General features: G+C 46.3%; 1 protein-coding gene across 2 annotated transcripts in view; it reads right to left on the reverse strand.

Moving 5' to 3' along the window:
- Positions 1-22,818, reverse strand: part of KIF12 (kinesin family member 12) — a 254,749-nt gene that overhangs the window by 127,925 nt on the left and 104,006 nt on the right. For both annotated transcript variants that reach the window (XM_069615347.1, XM_069615346.1), the window contains exons 5-6: positions 14,681-14,756; positions 13,793-13,927 (exon numbers count right to left, since the gene is read on the reverse strand). In XM_069615347.1, the coding sequence (XP_069471448.1) occupies positions 13,793-13,927; positions 14,681-14,756 (211 nt within the window). The remainder of the gene's footprint in view (positions 1-13,792; positions 13,928-14,680; positions 14,757-22,818) is intronic.

The following is a 22,818-nucleotide window of genomic DNA, read 5'->3' on the forward strand; positions in this document are numbered from 1 at the left end:
AGGATAAATATGATGCTTTGGGCCTCCAGGATGCATGGAGAGGTGTGCCAGGGGAAGAGGAGGGGTTCACCTTCTTTTCAAATGTGTATGGTTCCCATTCTCGGATTGATTATGTGCGGGTCTCAACTCCCCTGCTGGGAGAGATCAGGGGCATCAGGGTGGGTCTGCTGGGAATAGCCGACCATGCTGTGGTCACCTTAGACCTAATGATATCCAGATGCAAACCAGGGGTGTGGGGATAGAGGGCCCCAGGTGAATTACTATGGGCCCCCGTCATTAGGGGGGACCTGGAGGGCAAGATGACCCAGTTCTTTGATTTAAACAGAGCTGAAAACACAGGAGAGAGCACACAATGGGACACGTTCAAGGCCACTATCAGGGGGGAATTCATCACTGCTAAGGCAATGAGAGATAAGCAAATGAGACTTATGGAATCCCATATGGAAGCTGAGATGGAAGACTTAAAGGAAAGGTCTATAACCGCTCTCACTAGGAAGGGGCAACGTGAATGTAGGCAAGCCATAGGGTAACTAAATGCCCTTAGGATTAAGAGAGCTGAGAGATCTCTGTTATTTGTTTGGCAGCGTTGCTAGGCTTAAGATAATGAAGCGGACAAGCTCCTGGCGAGGCTCCGGAGGGGAGCGGCTAGTTCGAAAATCCTCACAGGAGTCACTGATGACCAGGAGTACAGATACTCCGGCACAGAAGACATAAAAGAATGTTTTACACGATACTATGCAGAACTTTACTCATCCCAGGACTCCACTGACAGCCTACAGGGGGAATTTGTGAACAGAATTAGCCTGCCCACGCTAGGGTCTGAAGCTAGAAGGGGACTGGGGCAAGAAATAACAGAGGAGGAGGTCCGAGAGGTAATAAAAAAGCAGCCTCTTAACAATCACCTGGGCCAGATGGCTTTACCACAACATTCTAAAAAACGTTCACTAGAACCCTAATACCACACCTTACAAAGCTCTTCAACCACTTTTGTAGAACTGGTTGTATCTCAGCATCAATGGAGGAGGTCATGTTCACACTTATTCCTAAACCCAATAAGGACCACTCAAAATGTAGCTCATATAGGCCCATAGCCTTAATTAACATAGATGCTAAAATGTATACAAAAATTCTTGCCAACAGACTGGAGGGGTTTCTCCCAGCTTTGATTCAGCCTGACCAGTCAGGGTTTATACAGGACTGACAGACAATATTAGGCGCATAGCCCATCTGGTGGAAAAGGTACATAAAATCTCAACCCTGGTGGGCCTACTTTCCCTCGATGCTGAGAAAGCTTTTGACCGGGTGGAGTGGTCTTTTTTGTTTAAGGTAATATGGTTGAAATGGGCTTCGGAAGTGAATTTATTCAGATAGTCTGCGCCAACTATAAATCCCCTCCTGCACGTCTTCTCATGAACGGCTCCCTCTCAAGGGCATTTTCTTTGAGCAGGGGCACCAAACAAGGACGTCCCCTCTAACTCGCCCTACTGTATGCAATCTACCTGGAGCCGTTACTCCAAACCCTCAGAGATTCTGAGGTACAAGGGAGCCCGTTTGGGGAAACTCAGCACACAGTGGCGGCATTCACAGACGACTGGCTGCGTATGCTTGCGATCCCGAGGCCATCACTGGGGGGTCAGTGTGAGAGTGTTTTTGGATTCCGGGGCAATTTCTGGCTTAAAAATGAATCAGGCTAAATTAGAACTGTTTAGGGGAGGAAAGAAGCAGCAGCTTTGAAAGCAGCCTCACCTTTCAGCTGGAGCCCCAAAGGGATTAGATATCTGGGGGTATTTATCTCTCTGACCCTATCAAATGGTATGCAAGTAACTTCCACCCGATTCTGTCATCTATCAAAGCTGACCACCACAAATGCAATTAAGGTATCCTGGATGGGCAGAGTCTGTGCAGTCTTAATGGTCATCCTTCCCCAGCTTCTTTACTTGTTCCAGGCCCTCCGAGTGTTAGTCTCCCAGAGCTTCTTCAGAAAACTGTGCAAATTAACAGGCCACTTCATTTGGGCAGGCAAGAGACCCAGGATTAGCTACTCCCAGTTAACAGCCCCGCGTAGGGAAGGCAGCATGGCACTCCTTCACTTTCACTTGCTCTTCGAGGCGGAGCAGATTCGGATATTTAGGGACTGGTTTGCAAGGCATAAGGAAAAATTGTGGGTGGGCATGGACTGAGCGGTGGTGAAACACGACGTGAAGGACGTGCTATGGCTGCAACAACCCGATAGACCCCAGCGTATGTACTTGAGCGCAATAACAAAATTAATAGCTGACATCGGGGACAGACTGTCCAGAAAATATGGTATTACTTCCTTCACATCCCACTTTAGGCCCATTTTCAGTAAGACGTGATTTTCTCCAGGAAGGGAACATGGGGCACTCTACAAGTGGCAAATGGGACAGTGTCATAGGCTTAGAGATGTGTTTGAGGGGACTGTAATCCGATCCTTTGTCGAATGCAAACAAGTCCTTGGGGTGGATCAAAAGTAAAGTCTGAGGTACTTTCAGATTAGGCACTGGCTATCGAATCTGCAGGTCAAGGCGGCGGCATCACACCAGTTCACTCCCTTTCAAAAGTTTCTTACCACACAGGATGGTTCCAGTGGCCTTATCTCTGTATAAGATCCTGGATGAGTCTATCCCACGGAGAACTTGGTCATACATGGGTGTGATGGGAAAGATCTCTTGGGAGGGAATTACCCAGGGACAGGTGGGAGAGGTTGTGAAGACTCATGCCCAAGTTGTTTAAATCTTCCCAGCTGCAGGAGATTTGGTACAAAATAATATTTTGATGGCATTATACTCAGGGCAAGCTCCAAACGATTCTTCTAGACTCCTTGGAGGCATACTGGAGAGGGTTCGGGGGAACAGGCACTTGGTCCCACATTTGGTGGAGATGTCACAAAATAGAGTCCTTTTGGTGAGAGGTGCTGGAGGTGCAGGTCCAGGCCTTCAGTGAAGAGGCAAGCGCACTTCCAGAGGAAATACTGTTGGGATGGATCAAGGGTCTCCGGTAGTTATGTCTAAACCGCAAAGGAAAGCTGGCATAATACTTACACTTTCAGCTTTTCTGCTTATAGCGCAACGATGGAACGGGGCAGAGATCCTGTCACTCCAAGACTTGTTTAGGAAGGTTTGGGACTTTGTGGCTCTAAAATGGGCATCATTTGCCATGATCAAGGAGGTACCCAGATTCGCCAATGATTGGAGGGAGGTAATCTCATTTCTTAAGGAAGACTACAGAGTCCAGGGGTGCCCTCAATGCCTGAAACATTTGGAACTGGCATGAGCTGTGCTCTCAGGGGGAGGTTGGCCACGGGACTGAAGCAACCAGAGATCCCGTTTTTAGGAAGCATAAGACTGACCATTGCTGCAAACAAATCTTTCTGTGTGCCATCCCATCATTCATTCATTCAGTCATTTGTTATAGCACCTTTCACCATAATTACGGTCCCAATGTGCTTATGGTTGAAAGCCTTGGAGGGAACGGAGTCAATATATTTGGGAGAATTTTGGAGGTGCTATTATGCGTGTGTGTATTTTAGCCATTGAAGTTACGTGAACGTGGCCAAGACCGTGCTAGTCACCCATGTCTAAATGGAGTGTGTATGGGCGCAGCAGAGGCATAGTAAGGACTAAAGGGGGGGGTTGTGTTTAAGGAGATAGAGAATTTGAGAAGGCATCTGGGTGCATTTCTTAGGGAGGGGGTAACAAAGGAGGTACATAAAGTAGCAGTGAATTTACAATAATAGCAAAATGCAACACTGAAAGCAAATTTACAACACTGGAGCAATATAACTGAGATGGGTACACATATTTACAGAGAAGGCACAGTTACTAACATATGATAGTGTATTTACACGCGGTAAAGGGAGATGATAGTGGAAGTGCACCAGATTTACATAATAGATATGGGGCCTCATTACGACCCAGGCGGTAAGGGGTTAACGGCGCCGTAAAAGGTGTCAGCACCGTTAAACCCTTACCGCCTAATTACGAGGTCCCTTTGCGGGTCCCGACCTTAATGGCTGGTTTTACCAGCCGTCAAGGAAGGAACCTGCAAAGGGACTTTCGAGGTAATTACGGTACCACAATTTGCGGTACCGTAATTACCGCCTTCCCCATTCCCATTGAGCCCTATCGGGGCAAAAATGGGAATGAGGAAGGGCCAATGGTGAATGGGGAATTACCGCCCCGCCAACCTTGGAATGGGGCGGTAATTCTGCCATTCACCATGGCGGAGTTGGTAAAATACCGGCGGCAACCATGGCGCTAGTAGCGCCATGGTTACCGCCTGGATCGTAATGAGGCCCATGGTGTGGTCCTGCTCGATGAGCCATGCTTTGACTTTATTCTTACATGCGAGGTGAGATGGTACAGCTCCAAGTGAATATGGTAACGTGTTCCAGAGTTTAGCGGCGAGGACTGGGAAGCTGGATCCCCCTGCTTTCTGGAGCTTGAATCGGGGTATTACCAGTGAATGAGTTTCTGCAGATCTTAAGGGTCTGTTAGGAATGTGGGCAGTGAAACGGTTAGCAAGATAGACGGGTGCCAGGTTAGTTTTGGAACTGTGAGTAAGCACAAGAGTTTTGAGTGATATTCTGGAGGCAATAGGGAGCCAGTGTAGACTTTGTTGCCTGTCAGAAATGTGAGATTTCCTAGGGATGTTAATGGCTACCCTTATAGCATTGTTCTGGGTGACTTGGAGCTTGTTGATGTTTCTTTGGCTGGTACCTAAGTATAAGGCATTACAGTAATCAATGTTTGCCATAACAAGGGTTCTGGCGAGGGTGATACAATTAGGGGCAGTCAAAAACGGTCTGCAAGCTGTTATAAGCTTGCAGGTGTAGGCCGATGCAGATGCAACAGCATGTGTTTGTTTTATGAGTGACACAGTGGAATCAAGGTAGATACCTAATGTTTTTGTATCCTTGGAAACGTTGATGGTATTCCCGTCAGTGGTAAAGGATTTGAAGGTAGAGTCCAATTTACTAAGTCTACTGTGAGAATCTAGGATGAGTAGCACAGTTTTCTCATCATTTAGACACAGTCAGTGATGTGCCATCCAGGCCTGGATGACCGAGTAAACATCATTACGTGCTTTGGAGTCAACAGTATGGTAACCTGTGATAGGGATGAGTATCTGGGTGTCATCAGCATAATTGGTATAGGTGACACCCAGATAGTCGAGAATATCAAAAAGGGGCTTAGTATATACATTGTAAAGTGTTGGAGAGTCACAAGAGCCTTGTGGGACTCCACACAAGACTGGTGGTGGTTCAGCCGAAGCGGTCAGTGAGAAGACACGCCTAGTTCTGTTTGCTAAAAATGATCTTTAAATTAAAGTGCATTTTTTAATATTGATTTTTGTTTGTAGAGATGTGACGTTATCAAGGAGAGCTTTCTGAATGTTAGTGCACCAGGAGGAATCTGTGTTACACTGATCAAATGGGGCTATGGGTGACTCAAGTTCTTTAAGAATCTTAAAGAGCTCTTTAGTATTCGATTCAGACAACAAGATACGATTGTTGTAAGCATCTTTTTTTGGGGCAGAATATAGCTTCTTTATAGATCGATGATGCAGTGATCAGGGAGTTTTTGTTGGTGTCAGATGGGATACTTTTCCAATGTGCCTCTGCATTTCTTTTTGCTATGCGGAGGTCTCTAAAATGAGGTGTGAACCTTGAATTCAGATGAGGGCGTGGTTTCGGTTTACGCAGTTTTAATGGTGCAATGGTGTTTAAAGCTTTTAGGATAGTACGGTTTTGAGAAGCTACAGTTTGAATGTTTGTTGTTAAAAGTAGCTTCTGTTACGCTCACCTGGTTCCCACAGGGGCGTCGATCGGACCCAGACAGCTGCGATCTCCACCAACGTGATGAGTAGTACAGAGATGACAGTCTGGACTGGCCCGCCTAATCTTGTCTGCTGGACTCGTAGAAGTATTCTCCTGCAAGTGGAGAAAGGGATTTAGCCACCCGTGGACTTTAGTGATGGCCCCCCAACTGTTCTCGTTCTCCCCACTAAAACTATGTTTTCAAATGATGAGCTCTCCATCCTGCATGGCATGCAGGGGCGCGTAGATACCAGTTACTTCACTGGTTTGAAGGTACTGGAGGAGTTCCGGAGGAATATTGACTCCAGTGTCTATAAAGTTCAAAGAGTTCAATATGTCCGATGTTCACTCATGTTCCATTCCCTCTTTAGGTTGCAGCTGGGTCCAAAAGAATATTGCCTGGAGGCAGCTGATGGCGTTCAGGTAAGAGTCTGTATTACCAAACACTGTCCGGTAAAAGTTGCACGAGTTTAACTTGCTGTTTTCTGTCCCTTTATATGTGCGGCATAGGAAGATGCGGCGAATTAAAGGATAATACCTCCGGTGGTAAAGCAGGTAAGCCTATGGTGGCAAGAGATTGTCCTTGTCGGTTTTCTCGGCTCACCTTGTTATTCCTTTTGTTTTCCCCCCAGGTGCTGGGTTTCGACGAAGAAAATGATGGAGGCAGCGCCGAGTCGAAAGATGCAGTGGACTGGTGAGTATAACGTGGCGTTGCTGCTGGCGAAGTGACGCATGCTGAAATAATGTCCTTTCCAGGCTCGGATATGTGCTGGGTCCGGAAACAGGGAAGGAATCAAATAATATCCGTGATCTAACCTCTTCTCCTTTCTTTTCCTTTTGTCTAGGAGCTATGGATTCGAGGCGGGCGTGGCAGAAGACTGGATGCTGACTTGCAGACACGGTGAGCGTTACGCTGCTGGATGCAGAATAACACGAAGCATGGGCTTCTGTTCAGGCGTGGTTTAAATAGCCTGCAAAGTAGTCCCAGGTAAGAAGTTCCCCAGAACCATACCCGAGTGAAAAATAGTCCCTGTAATAAAATAGTCCCATCCAGGCCTCATGTTGGCTTGGACTCATTTGCAGCATGGTCTGCATAAGGTAAGTAAAGTCTATGAGCCTGGCGCCTATGGCTGATTTCTATGATGAGCCGGGGCTGTTGGGGTTTTAATAAGTATCTGGATGCCTGCTTCCGGGGCTGATGGACTCGATCCGGATGCCCGGGGGTAGGCATCATGACAGCTTCATTCCTATGGCAGAAGTGATGTGCAAAAGTGTTTGTGTTATATGTGAGTGCAGGGTGCGTGGAAGTGAGCCGGTGCCTTCCACTTAGTTGCAAAGGTGAGGTGTGCAAGAGGAGAATGGAGCAGTGCTACGTTTCACAGGCGATCTAATTGCTAGATGATTGCATAATACCTTACCCAATTAGGCTAAATGCGAGATATGGCTGACTAACAGATATGGGGCTTCATTACGACCCTAGCGTTAAGGGTTTAACGGCGCCGTAAAAGGTGTCGGCGCCGTTAAACCCTTTAACGCCTGATTACGAGGTCCCTTTGCGGGACCCGACCTTAACGGCTGGTTTTTCCAGCCGTTAAAGTAGGGACCTGCAAAGGGACTTTGGTGCTAATAACGGTACTGCAATTTGCGGTACCGTTATTAGCGCCTTCCCCATTCCCATTGAGCCCTATGGGGCAAAAATGGGAATGGGGAAGGGCCATGGCGGCATGGGGGAATTACCGCCCCACCAACCTCGGAATGGGGTGGTAATTCCCCATTCCGCCATGGCGGACACCGGCATGGACCATGGTGCTAATAGCACCATGGTCCTCCGCCTGGGTCGTAATGAGGCCCATGGTCTAAAAAGAAAGGAAAGGCTACTTTACACAACTAGGCTAAATGTGAGAGATGGCTGACAAACACAAATGGGCTAAAAGCAAGGTAAGGCTACCTTACACAACTAGGCAAAATGTGAGATTTGGCTAACTAACACAAATGGGCAAAAAAGCAAGGTATGGCTACCTTAAATAATTAGGCTAAATGTGAGATATGGCAGACTAACAAACATGGGCTAAAAGCAAGATAAGGCTACCGTACACAATAAGGCTAAATGTGAGATATGACTAACACAAATGGGCTAAAAGTAAGGTAAGGCTAACTTACATAATTAGGCTAAATGTGAGCTATGGCTGACTAACGCACATGGGCGCTTGTATAACCTTGCAAGGTTATACAAGCAAGGTCTTATTTGTGTTGACTGCATTACTTTTCCCTCTCACAGTTTGCCTTGACTTATACATGGCAAAGGAAGTTTGTTAACAGGTCTGTTAGGGAGTTTTACAGAAGTTGCTGTCTGTGACAGAACTTGGAAATGCCCACCTTGTTGACAGGGTTACACCTCTTAGTTTAGGCCTGTACTACCTAAAGGTTTGGTCGCAATGGCTGAGCATCCAGGCTTAGTCTAAGGAGGGAGAAGGGCTGTAGTGAGGTACAGAGTACTTAGAGCATAGACTCAGTTCAAGGAAACACTGACACACTAGAAGTTATGTAAAAATAGTGATGTATTTAATATGCACTAAGGGCCTACAAGTCAGGTAAGTATTATTCATACATCAATATCACATTCGAATAAAAGGTAGCACACTTTAAATCAAATGTAAAGCAACACAAAGTGAGAAACTATTGATACTGAATAGCAAACATTAGATCAACTATTGCAACTTCAGTTAAGCCCTGCTTAACCAATCTGTACAAGTCCATCCCTATACTAGGTGAGTATCAGAGAGTTAAAGGGGGCACTGGGTATCCAGTGACCAAGGGCTGAGGAGAAAAGAAGTGGATAAGTAGCAGACAGAGTTGAGTCTATGAAGCTTTCTTCAGGTCTTGCATGTAACAGTTTATCAATTTAGGGCCCAATGCGTGGTCCAACCAGAAGGGACTTAGGGTTCCCTGGAGCAGGGGTGCACGTAACAGCTTAACTGCAGCCCTCCAAGAACAACTCAGCGAGACTAAGGTATGTACCTAGGCTTAGGACAGTACCTTTGCAATGAAGAACTTGATGCAGCAGGCTGGTCCCCAAGGTGAGGCAACAGTTGTCCTCGATTTGGATTTCTGGGCAGACTTCTCTTTGGTTCTTAGTCCACAACTCAGCTGAAGGGACATCTAGGAGTTGAAAAGAGTCACTGCAGGCCCACAAGGATGCCCACAAGGTTCCACCTGAAACCGCACTTCGCAAGACATTGCACGGCAAAATGACACAGGTCCCAGGGTATTGGGAGTTTGAAGCCCTGGAAGGTTGCAGCTCTTCGAAGGATGTCGCAAAATACAGGTGGTCTTGAGACTGGTTATGCCCACCAGTTCATGGGAGAAGGCCGTCTTCAAGAGATCTTCTCTGTCACTAGGAATTCGGGTCAGGTCTTCAGAGGTTACTCAACGGCTCTGGCAGTTGCTTGGAAGTTGCTGGGACACTCTTCTATGAATTCCTCTTCAGTCCAGTGTTGATTCTGATGTTGAGCTCCAGGGCCAAAGCATTTTATGCAGGAAAACTGGCTGAGCCCACCAATCACCAGACAAGCCTATCATGCAAATCAGGGGGGTTGCAGTCAAAGGGGAGAGCCAGCTCCCCAGTTCAAACTGGTTCCAGGCAGGCACACTACAGGACAAAGACCAGCGTAGTTACTGGTACCTTCCCCACTTCCTGTCCTTTCAGGCACTCAGAGAGCCTTTTGGGCTTCCCAAGGAAAGCCCGCCAAAGACAAAAAGCCCATCAAGACCTCCCCCACCCAGGCAGGTTGAAGAAGGCTCAGGAAAGACCAAGTCATCATGAATAGGGCTTAAAAAAGTGCAGCCACCATTTTAGGCAAATGGTGACCCTAGTGTCCTCTGTCGCAGCTGCAATGGCAGCCTGCAACCAAAGTCCATGCAAAGTTGTGCAAAAAGGCATACTACCACGAGCCAGTCAGATGAACTTGTAACAGTTACTAAAAGTTACTGGAACAGTGAGAAAAGGGAGACAGTGTTTCCCTCAGCCCTCCTCATATGGTGGGGTGTGCTAATCCCACAAATAAATTACAGAAGGGACACAAGGTTGTCCCCCTGCCCTGGTAACATGTGGCAACACAGGTAAGATAAAAAGGAAAGTTCAAGGGGCTTCCAGCAACACTGCACAGACAGTGCTGCATGCTGCAATAATAAAATGCAGATGCCAGAAAACACTAGGAAAATGTAACTCCACTAAAATGTAGCCAACATAGGTAAACAGGGTTCCCCGTGTTAGGGTTAAAGAATCAGTGAGTGTTGAAAAAGGCTCCCCTTTGATAAAAAATCCAATAGTCCATTCTACCTAACAGGGTCCAAATACCATATCTCAACAGTTATAGGAAAAATATATTTTTTTTAAATTGTTGAGATGGCATCAAAATAACATACCTCAGACTGGCAAAAGACAATTTAAAGGAGATGCATTATTTTTTCTCTTACATAAAATACAAAAATAAATAAAGACATCCATTAATAACATCAAGTCCTAACACAGAAAAAAACTATCAATAATCTATTCAACAAACACACAAAATCGTAAATATTTTACACAATCACACACAAATAACACACAATAATAAATCAAAAAAGGTGCTCAAACAACAAATCAACAAAGAGACAAACAGAAAAAACATTTCTGTTTATTCTGTAACATTAATGAAAAGGCTCTTGTGTTGAATCCAAAAGTCATCAACTAAATATTCCATCCTGTTTTTACTTGGATTCCTAATCATTTTCATCATGGTAATCTTGAACTGAGCACCTTAAAAGTCTGCATAAAATGCAATGCACTCCCCAATGTCTTTGCAGTCGCAGCAAAGACATTAGGGTTCATAAAATGTGTCCATCTCTTCCAAATTCTGAGATGAGTAATACGTCAGGCTGGAGGCGCTGTTGATCTGCGGCAGGGCTATGCCGGAACTTTGGTAAACGTAGCCTGCCACATCCCAGGCCTTCCTCTCCTTCTCTAGAAAATGGAAACCCTTGGAAGCTAGAGCCTTGTCCTTTCCCAAAGCTGTGGTAACAATCGCTGACTCAGCTAACAAGTTGCCCTGGAATAGACACGAATCATCCAGAGAAGACATGTGCTGGTTATCAAAGCCCTTTAAGAAGATTATCCCATTGCTGAGCTGCAAAGTCCAGCAAAGACAACTCCAGAGTCACATAAGAGGAAGAGCCTCGCGCCTGAGTTCTTCTTGGGTGGAGCAACCTCTGGCCTCCCAGACCTTTAATATCATGTCCCTGAAATGCCTATTAGGTGAGACTGGCAGCTCCTACTCCTCAGAAATGTGCCCGAGGCGCCTTTGGCACAGGAGTAGTTTCCAGGAGGAACAGATAGAGTATCCATGAGGACCAGATCCTAAAGCTGAACTGGAGCAGTAGCAACTCTGCCCCAAAGATTGTGAGCCAAGAGTTCCTCTTTTGGAGAACATACTATCCAGAATCTGGCAGGTGCTAGTTGTTGAAGATCATGGGCCAAGGACAATGAACACTAGCTCAAAACGTGTGCTATACCGTGGGCCAAGAAGAAGACAACTCCTGGACTGTACAAATGAAATCCGGGGGGTATGGAGTTGAGGGAAGACATCAGAGGCCTCCACCCCCTAATCCGAGATAGCCATACCCGAATCCTCTGGACACATTTTACATGCCCAAAACAGCCTCCAACGGTACTCCTGCAACAATTCAACTGCATTCTGCCAGGGATCATTGCGATGCTTCGGAATTCAGCGGGAGGCGGGTATTGCCCCTCTTTCCTGTTCTGTACTGGGTAGAAGTGAACCCAACCAAATCCGATGAAGCGTCAGGCCTGCTGCTACGCTTAGAATTGTGTTTTTGCTCTTTCATTGCTCATCCAGAGCTTTAGCAGAGGAGGAAGACGTTCTATCAGGTGGCAACTGAGAGATTTTGTTCCAGAGATTCTGGTCCTGAAATACCAAGTGGGTGGATGGAGCGTCTCTTACTCTCTAAAGGATGGAGCAGAGGTACGACCCGCCCAGATTGAGGGATTCAACCAGAGCCTAATCAACTTCAGGGCTCGATTATGTGAAGTGGTTCCAAGGTCCTAATATTTCTCTTTTCGGCACCATAAATACCTTGTCTTGGTGGAAAAGGGGTTTGGGCACCAGACAACTGTTGGAGGTTACACAAAGCACGTTTGTAAGACTGGGTATACCTAGGTATGATATGATAGATTATTTCTAACACTCTTAATACTCATAGGTTTCTAAGCGTGGACCCGGAAGCCCAACCTGTGTTGCTCCGTGTCATCTTGCTTCCAAGGCGAGCATGTTGCCCCTGAACTATCCTCCCAAGACAAAGTGTCAGAAATTGGGAGTAGATCACCTGTTAAAAGCCTGTAGAAATCCCAAGAACTTGAGTTGCGATTTCCTGCCCGATACTATTAGACTCTTCAACACACCCCCACCGAACCCCGTAGTGAAATCCCCTTACCTACATCTGAAAGTTGGCGATTGAGGATGAAATTCACCGTCGACACTGGCCCCATTCTTTTTACCTTCATATGCAGAAGATGTTCCGTAGTGACCGATGTGTCATTCCCACACCCTTCCGGGTTCATGTTGCCTACGCATGTGACGCAGGCTCTGTGTGGGTGGGCAGCCAAGAAGAGTCATGTGCACTGGATACACAACTTGAAGCCAGTGACATGTCCATGCGACTCCTCACAATAAGGGAAGGCACTGGTAGAAAGGTTTGAAAAACCCAAATTAATCAGAGATTTTGTTTGCAGTAAAAATGAACAGCATCTAAGACCAAGGCCTCACATATCAAAAGAAGAAAAAAATAGATCCCTTTTGTTTCAACATAATCACAAAGGTATCAAAAATGCAGAAAGGAATGCTCCAAAAGAGAGGGAGCGAAGACCAGTTCTCCGATATGACCCCCAGTCAGTAAAGTATATTTTGATGGTTGGGCCACTTGGGTCACTTACATAGGCGAGCGTGGAGCATAATGGGGGTTCATGTATGGGGACCTACTTTCCACATTCTTTTGTTGCTTCTTGCAGCCTCTTTGGAGCCGTTTTCTTGCCTGGCCTTCTACAGCAGCAAATTGGGAAAGAGGCAGAGCCAATGGACAAAAGAGCAACAGAAGGGATCTCAGGTCTCGTAGGAGAGAACCTTCCCGTCTGCAACTCTCGGGGGTTGGAACTGCGGATCCCAGAGTAACTTCATGAGGGACCTGCAATGATTCAGCTGCATTCTGCCAGGGATGGCTGAGATGATTCTGAATTCAGCAGGGGGATGGGGGGACTTGTCCCGCAGAATGCACTTGTCTGCACTTGCGCTTTCTTAAATGTCACTGGGCCTAGTAAAATCGCTGTTTTCTTTTTTTTTTTGTTCTCCCTTGTTCCCCTCCCTTTTCGTCTGGTCGTGCTCTGAAACACTTGTGTACGAGCGCAAAATAAATAAAATAATAACAACAACAATAACAATAACAAGTGTGTCAGTGTGTCGGAGGCGGCCTCTGCTTTAGCGTGACTCTCTCGCTTTCTCGCGTGAAATCCTTAGAGGTGTGGCTTGACACGCTGGGCACATTGTAGTGGGTCCTTTCCTCGAGCGTTGTGCGGCTTTCGTAAATAAGATATCATTTCATTTCAGAATGCCCGCTCACTTTCTAAAGCATCTGGAGGATGTCTGTTCTTCTATTGCTGGGCTTGTGGAGCCCAGAGATATATCTCACATTTATCCTGTGGCTCAGTTCTTTCTCTTCCAAACAGGAAAGGGAACAGGCAGGATATGGAGAAGAGGTGAGCAGAATGCCAGAGGGGTCACGACATATGGCAAAGAATTAAAGTGAGACGTCAGTATGTTTCCAAGATACTGAAGAGTAGGCATGCCTCATCTGCTTCAGGCAATGGTTTCAGGACCACAGACCTCTCCTACCATTTCCACTCACCTGCTCATTGTAAATCTCCATGTAGGAAGCACTGAGTGTAAACTCTGAAGCGTGGGCCTGGCACTGCTCCAGGAGGTACAGGAAGGATCTTTGCATCAGGCCCGCCAGGCTTTGGGTCATCAAATGCTCCTCAAACTGTGGAAGAGTAAGAAGAGAGACAGTGAAAGAGGAAAGTAAGAAGAGAAGGCAGCCAAATGGGAGAAAGTGTGAACAGACAAGCGGGGGAGCATACAGTGAAAAAGTCAGAGAAGGAAGGTGGCACTTGAAAGGGTTAAGTGCATGAAAGAATTACAGCGAAAAGAGGGTGTGAGGAGTGGATGAGGAGACAGTGTAAAGGGAGATGAGACAACATTGAAATAGAGAAGAGAGTGATAACAAAGAAATATGAATTTGAAATATTTTAGACATAATAGGGACAAGCCACAGTGATTCAGCCTTTGGGGAGAGGGCCCCTAAACGATATCCTACAGCCCGCACCCCTACTACACACCCTACAGCTCCCACAGACAGGACATCAAGGATACTTTCAACAGCTCACCCACAGCCCGCATGTCCACACTACTCCCTGCAGCTCAAGACAGCCAAGGCTGCTACGTCATTTCCCGCAGCCAGCACTCCTTCACCATCTCTAACAACCCACTTTCTTCGCATCCAGTGTGCATGCGCCATTCCCTTCTGCTCCTCCACAGCCAGGACTCCTGCACCATTCACGCCGACTATGCCAAACCCAGGGGATGAACACAAGTCCTGAAAACTCCCTCAGAGCCAGCACTCTTTCATCATGGCCGCCTTCTTTGCCACAGTGGGCCCCGTGCGCCATTCCCCACACCTCCTTCTGCTGGACAGCCAGGTCGACGCTTTGGCTCACTTAGTCAGGGATATTCTCACCATTGTCTGGGGACCGGTTAAACTGTAGGTTTTTCCTGACCCCGTTTGTCCAAAAGCAAATACAGTGCAGGAATATCTGAAAGATAATGAGGGTTGAAGAGAACAATGGTATGCGTCAATGTAGGTCAGGGTCAGAGCGGGCAACAACAAAGGCACTGTGCCTGGACATAGCTAAATGCATGACAGGTATATCACACGTAGGGAAAATGGCTGCCTGATCAATGGACAGAGACGTTTTTATGGGAGGGCAAAAGGGGCACTTGCCCAGGGCCCCCACATTGGAGGGGGGCCCTACAAGGCTGCCTGATCTAAAGAAGTAAGATTCCATTGTTCACCAGGCTTAAATAGCACCTGTCAGGACTTTTTCACTGTGGTATACATAGTTTGTGTGTTCCTAACGGCACACCTCTGTGGCATTCTTTCCTTCCTGTGGGAATAATGTTTATCATGTGCAATTGCTAAAGTTGAAATGCATATTGATAAAGTTAATACCACAATAATTGTGAAGTTAGCTCAGTGTGTCAAGCACTCATTGCAGAGATGTGTGTTCATATGCAAGATTAGAATAGCACATCCCAGCAATGCTGGCGAGCCTTTCATGTGTTTGAAGTTTATAAACCTACCTGCATATGTACTTGGTTTTATAGCACAACACGTGCTATTATCAGCAATGTACCTGCACCGGATAGGGTTTGCTATAAAAACGAACATATCATCTGTATGGTGAAGGTCTAAAAATTGGTTTGTTCAGATGGGGTGTTGTAAAAACTAGGAAATCACCTCCAACGATGAGCATAAACTGTTAGTCCAAGAGGTGAATAAGTATCCAAATTCAAGACTGTGCAACAAAAGCGTCCAATCTTGTATCCTGGCTTTGTCACCAGACGATACAGTGATCCTGGTCAAATCATCTAATATCTTTTCCATTACTGTGCTGTCTTCTGTGACGTTTCCCTTCTTGCATGCAGTGGCATTGCTTAGCCCATTACTTGATCTTTCTTCTTATGTAGGCCATTTGACTGGAAGGGGTGGTAGACAGAAGAGAGCAGACCAGATGTTGAAGGCCTCGGGCAAGCATATTTTAACGTCTGCTCGTTTGACACAAAAACGGTTTGCTTTTTTGTAAAAGTCAACGTTTTTTATGCACGTTTATAAATGACAATGTCACAAGCCATTGTTTTGGAAGTATTTAAAGCTTTAAATTACGAAAGAAAAGCTCAGATTAAATGTGTTACATCACATCGATTTGTTATGCTGGTACTTATATACTTCCCCTTATGATGGAGAGAATGAAGCTATAATCATTCCCATTTTGTGTAACACCCTTCTATAATATTTTGTTTGTATAAATGGTCATGTTTGGTAATGTGATGTGTTTACTTTCTAAGTCAGTTTTATAAAAAAAAAGGTTGTTTGAGTTCATGATAAGAACTGGAAAATAAAGTGTTCATATGCAGAAAGTGCAGAGTTGGCACAAATCCGCTCCTTAACTAATGTGCGATCCTGGGCATCTCATTTAATCTTGTATTGCCTAACCTCTCAAAATTGCCAATCCCTAAACCTTTAAAAATATTCAGTCCTTCAGAGTGATTTCCTTCGCAGGGTATGAGCTTCATAAATGCCTCACTCATAGGTTCACAGGCTATAGTGTTCCTTCCACTATAATAGTGAGCATTGATATATTGCACACCACACCACTTGTTCCTTTCATCTCTAATGGCAATACTATTTGAAAACCATATCCCACTTCTTATCTCAGTCTGTCTGGATACAGACACGTTCCTGGTACTTTCTAATCTGCATCCACTAACCATGCTATGGTGTGTGTAGATTTCTCCTTCCTTCCAATTGGTCTCCTCTATCCATGCTTAAGCACTTTTGCATTCTCTGAGGCAGCTAATGTGAGTTCTCTGTTATGATATGGCATTTATAACGCGTCAATACACAAGTGTTTCAAGGCACGAATATTATGTTATTTTATTTAGCATTTATATAGCACTCTATATAGCGCTCTGTCTATTCTGGGTTACATGTACCTTTTACATACGGTCCTGAATTAATACTACAGGCTGCATACCTTCCTGGATGCTTTTGATAAAAAGTATCCTGTATCTATACTAGAACATAAGTAACCTCTCTGTAGACTGCTAATGTTGGCCTTCAAATGCTACTTGTTTATTATTCTAATTAGAGCAAGAATTAAGAGGGTAAGGGGACTTGAAGGGAGTAAACATGCTTATTTTGAATGCTGCAATTTTGAATGCTGCAAGGTTGTGATAAGGACGAGGGGGTCGGGGTGCAACCATATATTCTTGATCACTTAATTCCTTTGGTTTGGTGGTGGAGGGGGGCCCAAAAGATGTCCGTCCCTAGGGCCCCAAAAGTGGTTAAGATGGCACTGTCAATGGAAAGTATAGCCATGGCATGAGCAGGAAAGATGAAAGCATAGTAGGAAGGCTGGATAGCCACCTCACAGCTGGTGAATACCCACTTCTCCCATGTGGTCAGGACAACCACCATGAAAGAATGGAAAAAGCTATCACCAGTACAGCAGAGCCTTCAGCCATGGACAACATGGACCCTTGCACACACAATTGCCAGTCACTATTCATGCCCCTCACCACATGTGGGCATAACCACCAACCCTCATATTGGTGTCACAGTTGTTCCCCCAAATTCCTCTCCTATGCCAGCCCGGAGTGTTGGAGTGGACATCAGCAAACGAATTCAGAAGCTCATCAACCAACTTACACTACAGGTCACCCAGTGCCATAGAGCAGAGCTTTGTCACCCCCTGATTCTTGCCTTGAAAGAATGTCCGGATTATTTCTGCTGATTGTCCAGTGTTCTGATTAATTTTGAATCTGGGGTCAAGTCCTAAAATTAAAGTAGGGGGGACTCATCAACAAACTGAATGGGATGTGACGTCGCCAGAAATTAGCCTATAAAGGTGAAATATGCACACTTCATTAAATTGGCTTTGCATAACCACCCAAATTGCACAGGACAAATGGCGTTTGCCTTTCATAAAATCAACACACACACAAAACCAAGAGTGGATATTTTCTTCTAATAGTGTTTTTGAAAACGTTAAACGGTGTGCATGTTTTAAACTCCAAGAACCAATGCAAATGTTTTCCCTGGAACTTGCAGTACCGAAATGGGATATTTCCCCTTTAGTTGTTTATTATTTTTCACCAGCTTATATAGTGCAGTGGTGAAGTGTCTGGCCGGCAAACCTGACGAATGAGGTTCCCCCAAGGTCGGCTTTAATTCATAAATTCAAAGAGGACATTCAATGTTTCTTATTTTAGCTGCGGGGACTGAGTCCAGCCTCTGAAAAAAGTGCATGGACTCCGTCCCCCCGCGTGTACCCTCGACTTGAGCCCTGTTTTTGCTAAGCACTGTCATTTTCAGCCTCATTTATCCACTTGCGCCGGGGACTGTGGAGTAGCCAGTGTGCATTCTCCAGTGACTCCTCCCCAGCCCATCGCTATCCATTTTCACCTGGGTAGGGGTCAGGGCTTCGGTAAACATTCCTGCCTCCATTATATTCAATTTTTGTGTCCTATTTAAGAAGCTCTTTGAGAACAGGAAGAAGTGAATATCTGTGAAAGTTCTGTTAAAATATAAAACAAACCTGTATGTATCCATACCCTATCAGTTCAATAACAGTGAGGGCTCGATAAGAAAAAAGTTCTGCATTTGATTATTTAGGACTGTATCGTTGGACCTCATTCAAAGTTGAATGGTGCAGTAAAATGTGGCAGTAGTATCATTACTGCTGCAATACCACACAGACCAACTACAGGTTTGGGGGTAAGGTGGAAGAAAAACCTCCAGCAAGAAGCTGGAGGTATTTCCGCCACCTTACCATCCAAAATTGGCCAATTTGGCAGAATTACCACTGGCGGCAATACCGCTGAAATCACGCAGGAGGTCCTATGGGCTCCAATTAAAGGGGACTAACACTGCGTACCGCCACTTGTAATCTGGCAGTAATACAGCTGAAACAAGTGCTGGTACCAGTAATACAGTTTGATGGTATCTGAGCAGATTTACCGCAGAGATACCACCAAACATGTAAGAGGCCACTTGTCAACCACCTAGATCTGTCGGGAATGAGTCAATCGTCATGTTCTTATCACCTCCCAGAATCAGCCGGGCTTTATTCCCACAAGTTTCCTTAACACCCTTGCAAAGAATCCCAGCTGCCCTCTTTTGGATGCGTGTGCTGATTGCACATTTATAATGAGCTTATCATGCATCATTCTTCCATTCACGTTCACCCCTAATTTCATAATTCAGCAGATGAGGGACTTGTAAAAAAAAAGATTGCACCTCCACATTTGCAGCTGTATTGTTTCCTGGAATTTCCTAGACCACACTAGTGATGTCTTCCCGTGCCTTTTCAGTATCTCAACATCCTTTCCCCTCCAGATGTGTCTCTTCTAGTAATGCTATGTCTGGTTTCTCAGAGACCAGGCACGCTAAGATTTTCTTATTTTCCCTACAGTGCCTTCTTATGTTTGCATTTAGCGAAATTACTTTCTGACTTAGGGGCTTCCACTGTGTCGCATCTTGCAAGCTGTCTGTTTCCATTGGGTTCCTACCTGTGGTGGGCTTGCCTCCCTTGTCTCTCTCCTCCCTCATGGAGGAGAGAGACAAGTAGCATTTTTCCAACTTTTTGTACTGTCAACCCTTTTTTTCGGTCCGATCGTACAATTCCACTTACAGCATGTCCGGTAGCCATTTGCATCATAACATGGTTCTGTGTCTTTTCATCCTTAATGTTTTTTTGGGACATACTTACATTTATTTTGCTTTTTGTAAGTCACAAGTTCGATTTCTAAGGTAGCCTAGATCCCAGTGCCGACTTGCCATGTGCTTCATCTCTTCCTCATGTTTGGGCAGCCTTTCCTCCACTGTGTCCAGTCTCTCAGCGATACCTGCCTTGCCCGATCTCACCATTTTAGGTTTTCTGTTTTGTTGCATGGTTCCGTGCCTCTGTAATTTGTTTTGTTTTACTGCGGTTATTATCTCCTGAACTGTCTCAAGACCAATGTCAGCCACTTGCTCAGCTCCTTCAGCTGGTGCGGTCGGTAGTTGACACCCTCTTGTTTCATGCCACCTGCTCCTCCCCATCTTGGCAAGGCAAGGGCTTACTGGTTATGGGGGATACCTGGGGGTTTTGGTCATTTCATCATCTGGGGTTTAGTTCTCTTTTTCATTTGTCCTTTTCTTTCTTTTTCTCCTTTTAAAGAAGCAGAGGAGAGAGGCATTGTTTGCATTTTTATCTTTCAAATCAGGTGCAGTCCTAGATATTGCCTTCCATTACTTCCCCCTTGCTCTCTATCCAGGCTCTCTACTCTCCTCTCATCTGGAGCTCTTGTGTTCCCTGGCTAAGGCTCTTCCCGCACTGCCAACCTCCTTTTCTGTCATCTGACCGATGACGCGAGTGTCAGTCGCTGCTTTTGCTGCCTCTTTTATTCCCCCCACCCATGCTATTGACTCTCACACTCACTCAGCCTTTGCTAAACTTCACCTCTCCATCTCCAACACCCTTGCCCCTGCATGAGGATCTGCATGAAGCCTCCCTCCAGGTGCAACAGTTGGTATGATTGTGAGCTAGCCTCGCTGAAAAGCAAGTGCAGAGTTGCGGAACAGATGTTGTTGGTTTTTCGCACATCGTCTGACAAACTGGCCTGTCGCCTGTTCCAAAGGCATTACAGATGCTCCATCCGGTCTAAAAAGTGGGCCCATATTAAAGTCTGCAACTCTGAGACCACAAACAACACAGCTGAAATGTTCAAAATCTGTAAGGAATTTGCCAATCCTACTGCAATCTCTACTTCTCTTCCTTCACAGGCCATCTGCACAGCTTTGCCCTCCCACTTCACATCCAAAACTCTGGACATCCTGTCCTCACTCTCCTCTACATCCCTCTCTCCTCCACCTGCATTTAGGCCTCCCTTGGCCCGTCTCTCTACATCCCTGGTACTCTCCTACAACTCACCCATAGCACCGGGTGAGGTTACAAAGACTGCTCTATGAAAGTCTCTGCCAAACAGGTGCTTCCCTGCTCCTTTAGAATGATCAAGGACAATATTGCTGCCATCACTCCCTCCTTGGCTGAGTTCTGCAATCACTCCTTTGCCACTGGCTCCTTCCCATCACCTATCAATCACTCCCTTGTGCACCCCCTCCTAACAAAGCTGTTTTCTGACACTTCCTGCTTTGCTAACTACTGCCGTATTTCCTGTACCCCCTTCTTGGGCAAACTTTTGGCGACGTTGATCATCTCCCAACTACTCCATCACACAGTCTGGCTTCAGAGCAGCCAGAAGCATGGAAAATCCTCTACTGAACACACATGAAGACTTGCTCTCAAACCTCGACTCCAACTCTCCTTCGGTTCTCACCCTCCTTGATCTGTCCTCTGCCTTTGACACTGTCAATCATGCCACCCTCTTAAATCGACTCCAGGACACTCTGGGCATCACAGACCAGGTACTGGCGTGGCTGACCTCTTTCCTTTCGAATCAGCCCTCCCAGGTTCAACTGGGCCCGTTTCTCTACTCTACCTCACTCACTTACTTGCAGCGTCCCTTAGGGCTCTATCCTCTCGCCATGGCTTTTCAACATTAACCTTGCCCCTCTTGCCCACTTGATCTCCACCTTCTCTCCTCACTTCCAGTGTTATGTGGAGGACACTCAGCTCTCTTCTAAGCTTCCTCCCTCTACCTCCTCTCCTCCGTCTCTTATTCCCAAATGTCTGACCACTATTCAGGCATGGTGAGCTGTTAACGATCTCTGTCTTAACACCAGTAAGACCGACACCTTCTCATTGGTACTCCCCCTTTCATTCCCCCTTACTCTCTGGCAGCCCTCCGTGGGGCCCCTCCCGTTGCCTTTTTGTGAGGCAAAAAAACTGGGGGTCATCTTCGACTCCTGTCTCTCCTTCACACCTCATATCGCTGACCTTGCCAAGAAGGCTCACTTCCAGATTTACCTCCTCAGAGGCATTCTCCCTTTCCTCACCTTCTCCCAGAAACTCAATGTCTCCAGAGCCCTAGTTCTCTCCAGGCTGGACTACTGCAACAGCCTCGTCCTCAATCTGCCTCTCTCCTCCCTCCGCCCTCTTTAACTAATCTGGAATAGGACTGCAAGACTTATCCTTGGCCTCAAGCCCAAGGACTGCATCTCTCCACTGGCTCCTGGTAGCTACAACAATCAAATTCAAGATCCTCTGCATAGTCCACAAGGCTTTCTAGGGCCTGGGACCGCGCTACAGCCAACTTTCTCTCCCCTGCTAGAGTCCTTCGGTCCTCTCGCTCTAACTCTCTGCTGGTCAGACATTTCTCCAAGCAGAGAGTGGGGGTGGATCTCTTTCTTCGGCAGGAGCCTCCCTCTGGAATGGCCTCTGCACCCCTCTTAGACTTGAGCTGGATCTCCTTAAGTTCTGGAAGCTTCGCAAGACCTTCCTTTTCTCCCCTCATTCCCTCACCCTTCCTTGCTATTGTCCCCTGCTGCTGCAACTGGTTACCTGCTTCCTTCTGAGTCATACAGGGGCCAGGCCCTCCCTCTACCAGTCTGTCTCAGCAGCTCCTTCCAGCACTTGCCTTCGGGCACCCCTCCCTGACTAGACTACTAGTCGGGTCCACCCCCTCTCCTCGCACTAGTTGACCCTTATGTTGTCCCCTGCACACTTGCCCTGTGGGCTCCCCCCGCCACCACTTACCCAGCCCTTCGGGCCGTCCTGCATCCTCCATCCCCTTACCTTCCCCCTTGCTCTGACCTGCCCTCCCACCTCATTTCCTTCACTGCACTTGCACGATCCGAATGTCACAAGGCATAGTAGGACTGTATATATCATTTATCCTCCTCTATACCCCAATACCTCCCCTTTGCCTCGTGGCACCTGGAAACACTTTCTGCTGTATAGGCGCCATACAAATGCTCAATAGATAAAAAATTAAAACAGACTTTATTTCCTTTGGCCATTTTTAGTCTGGGCTATTAGGTGCGCTTGAGCGCCACCTACAAGCCAAAACTAGTGCAATGGGGTACAGATATGAAGAAATGACATATGAGGGACACACACATTGTAGATGTTTGGCTATTTGCCCACCCATTGA

This window comes from Ambystoma mexicanum, chromosome 9 (genome assembly GCF_040938575.1).
Source record: "Ambystoma mexicanum isolate Mex_15411 chromosome 9, UKY_AmexF1_1, whole genome shotgun sequence".
Taxonomy (NCBI): Eukaryota; Metazoa; Chordata; class Amphibia; order Caudata; family Ambystomatidae; genus Ambystoma; species Ambystoma mexicanum.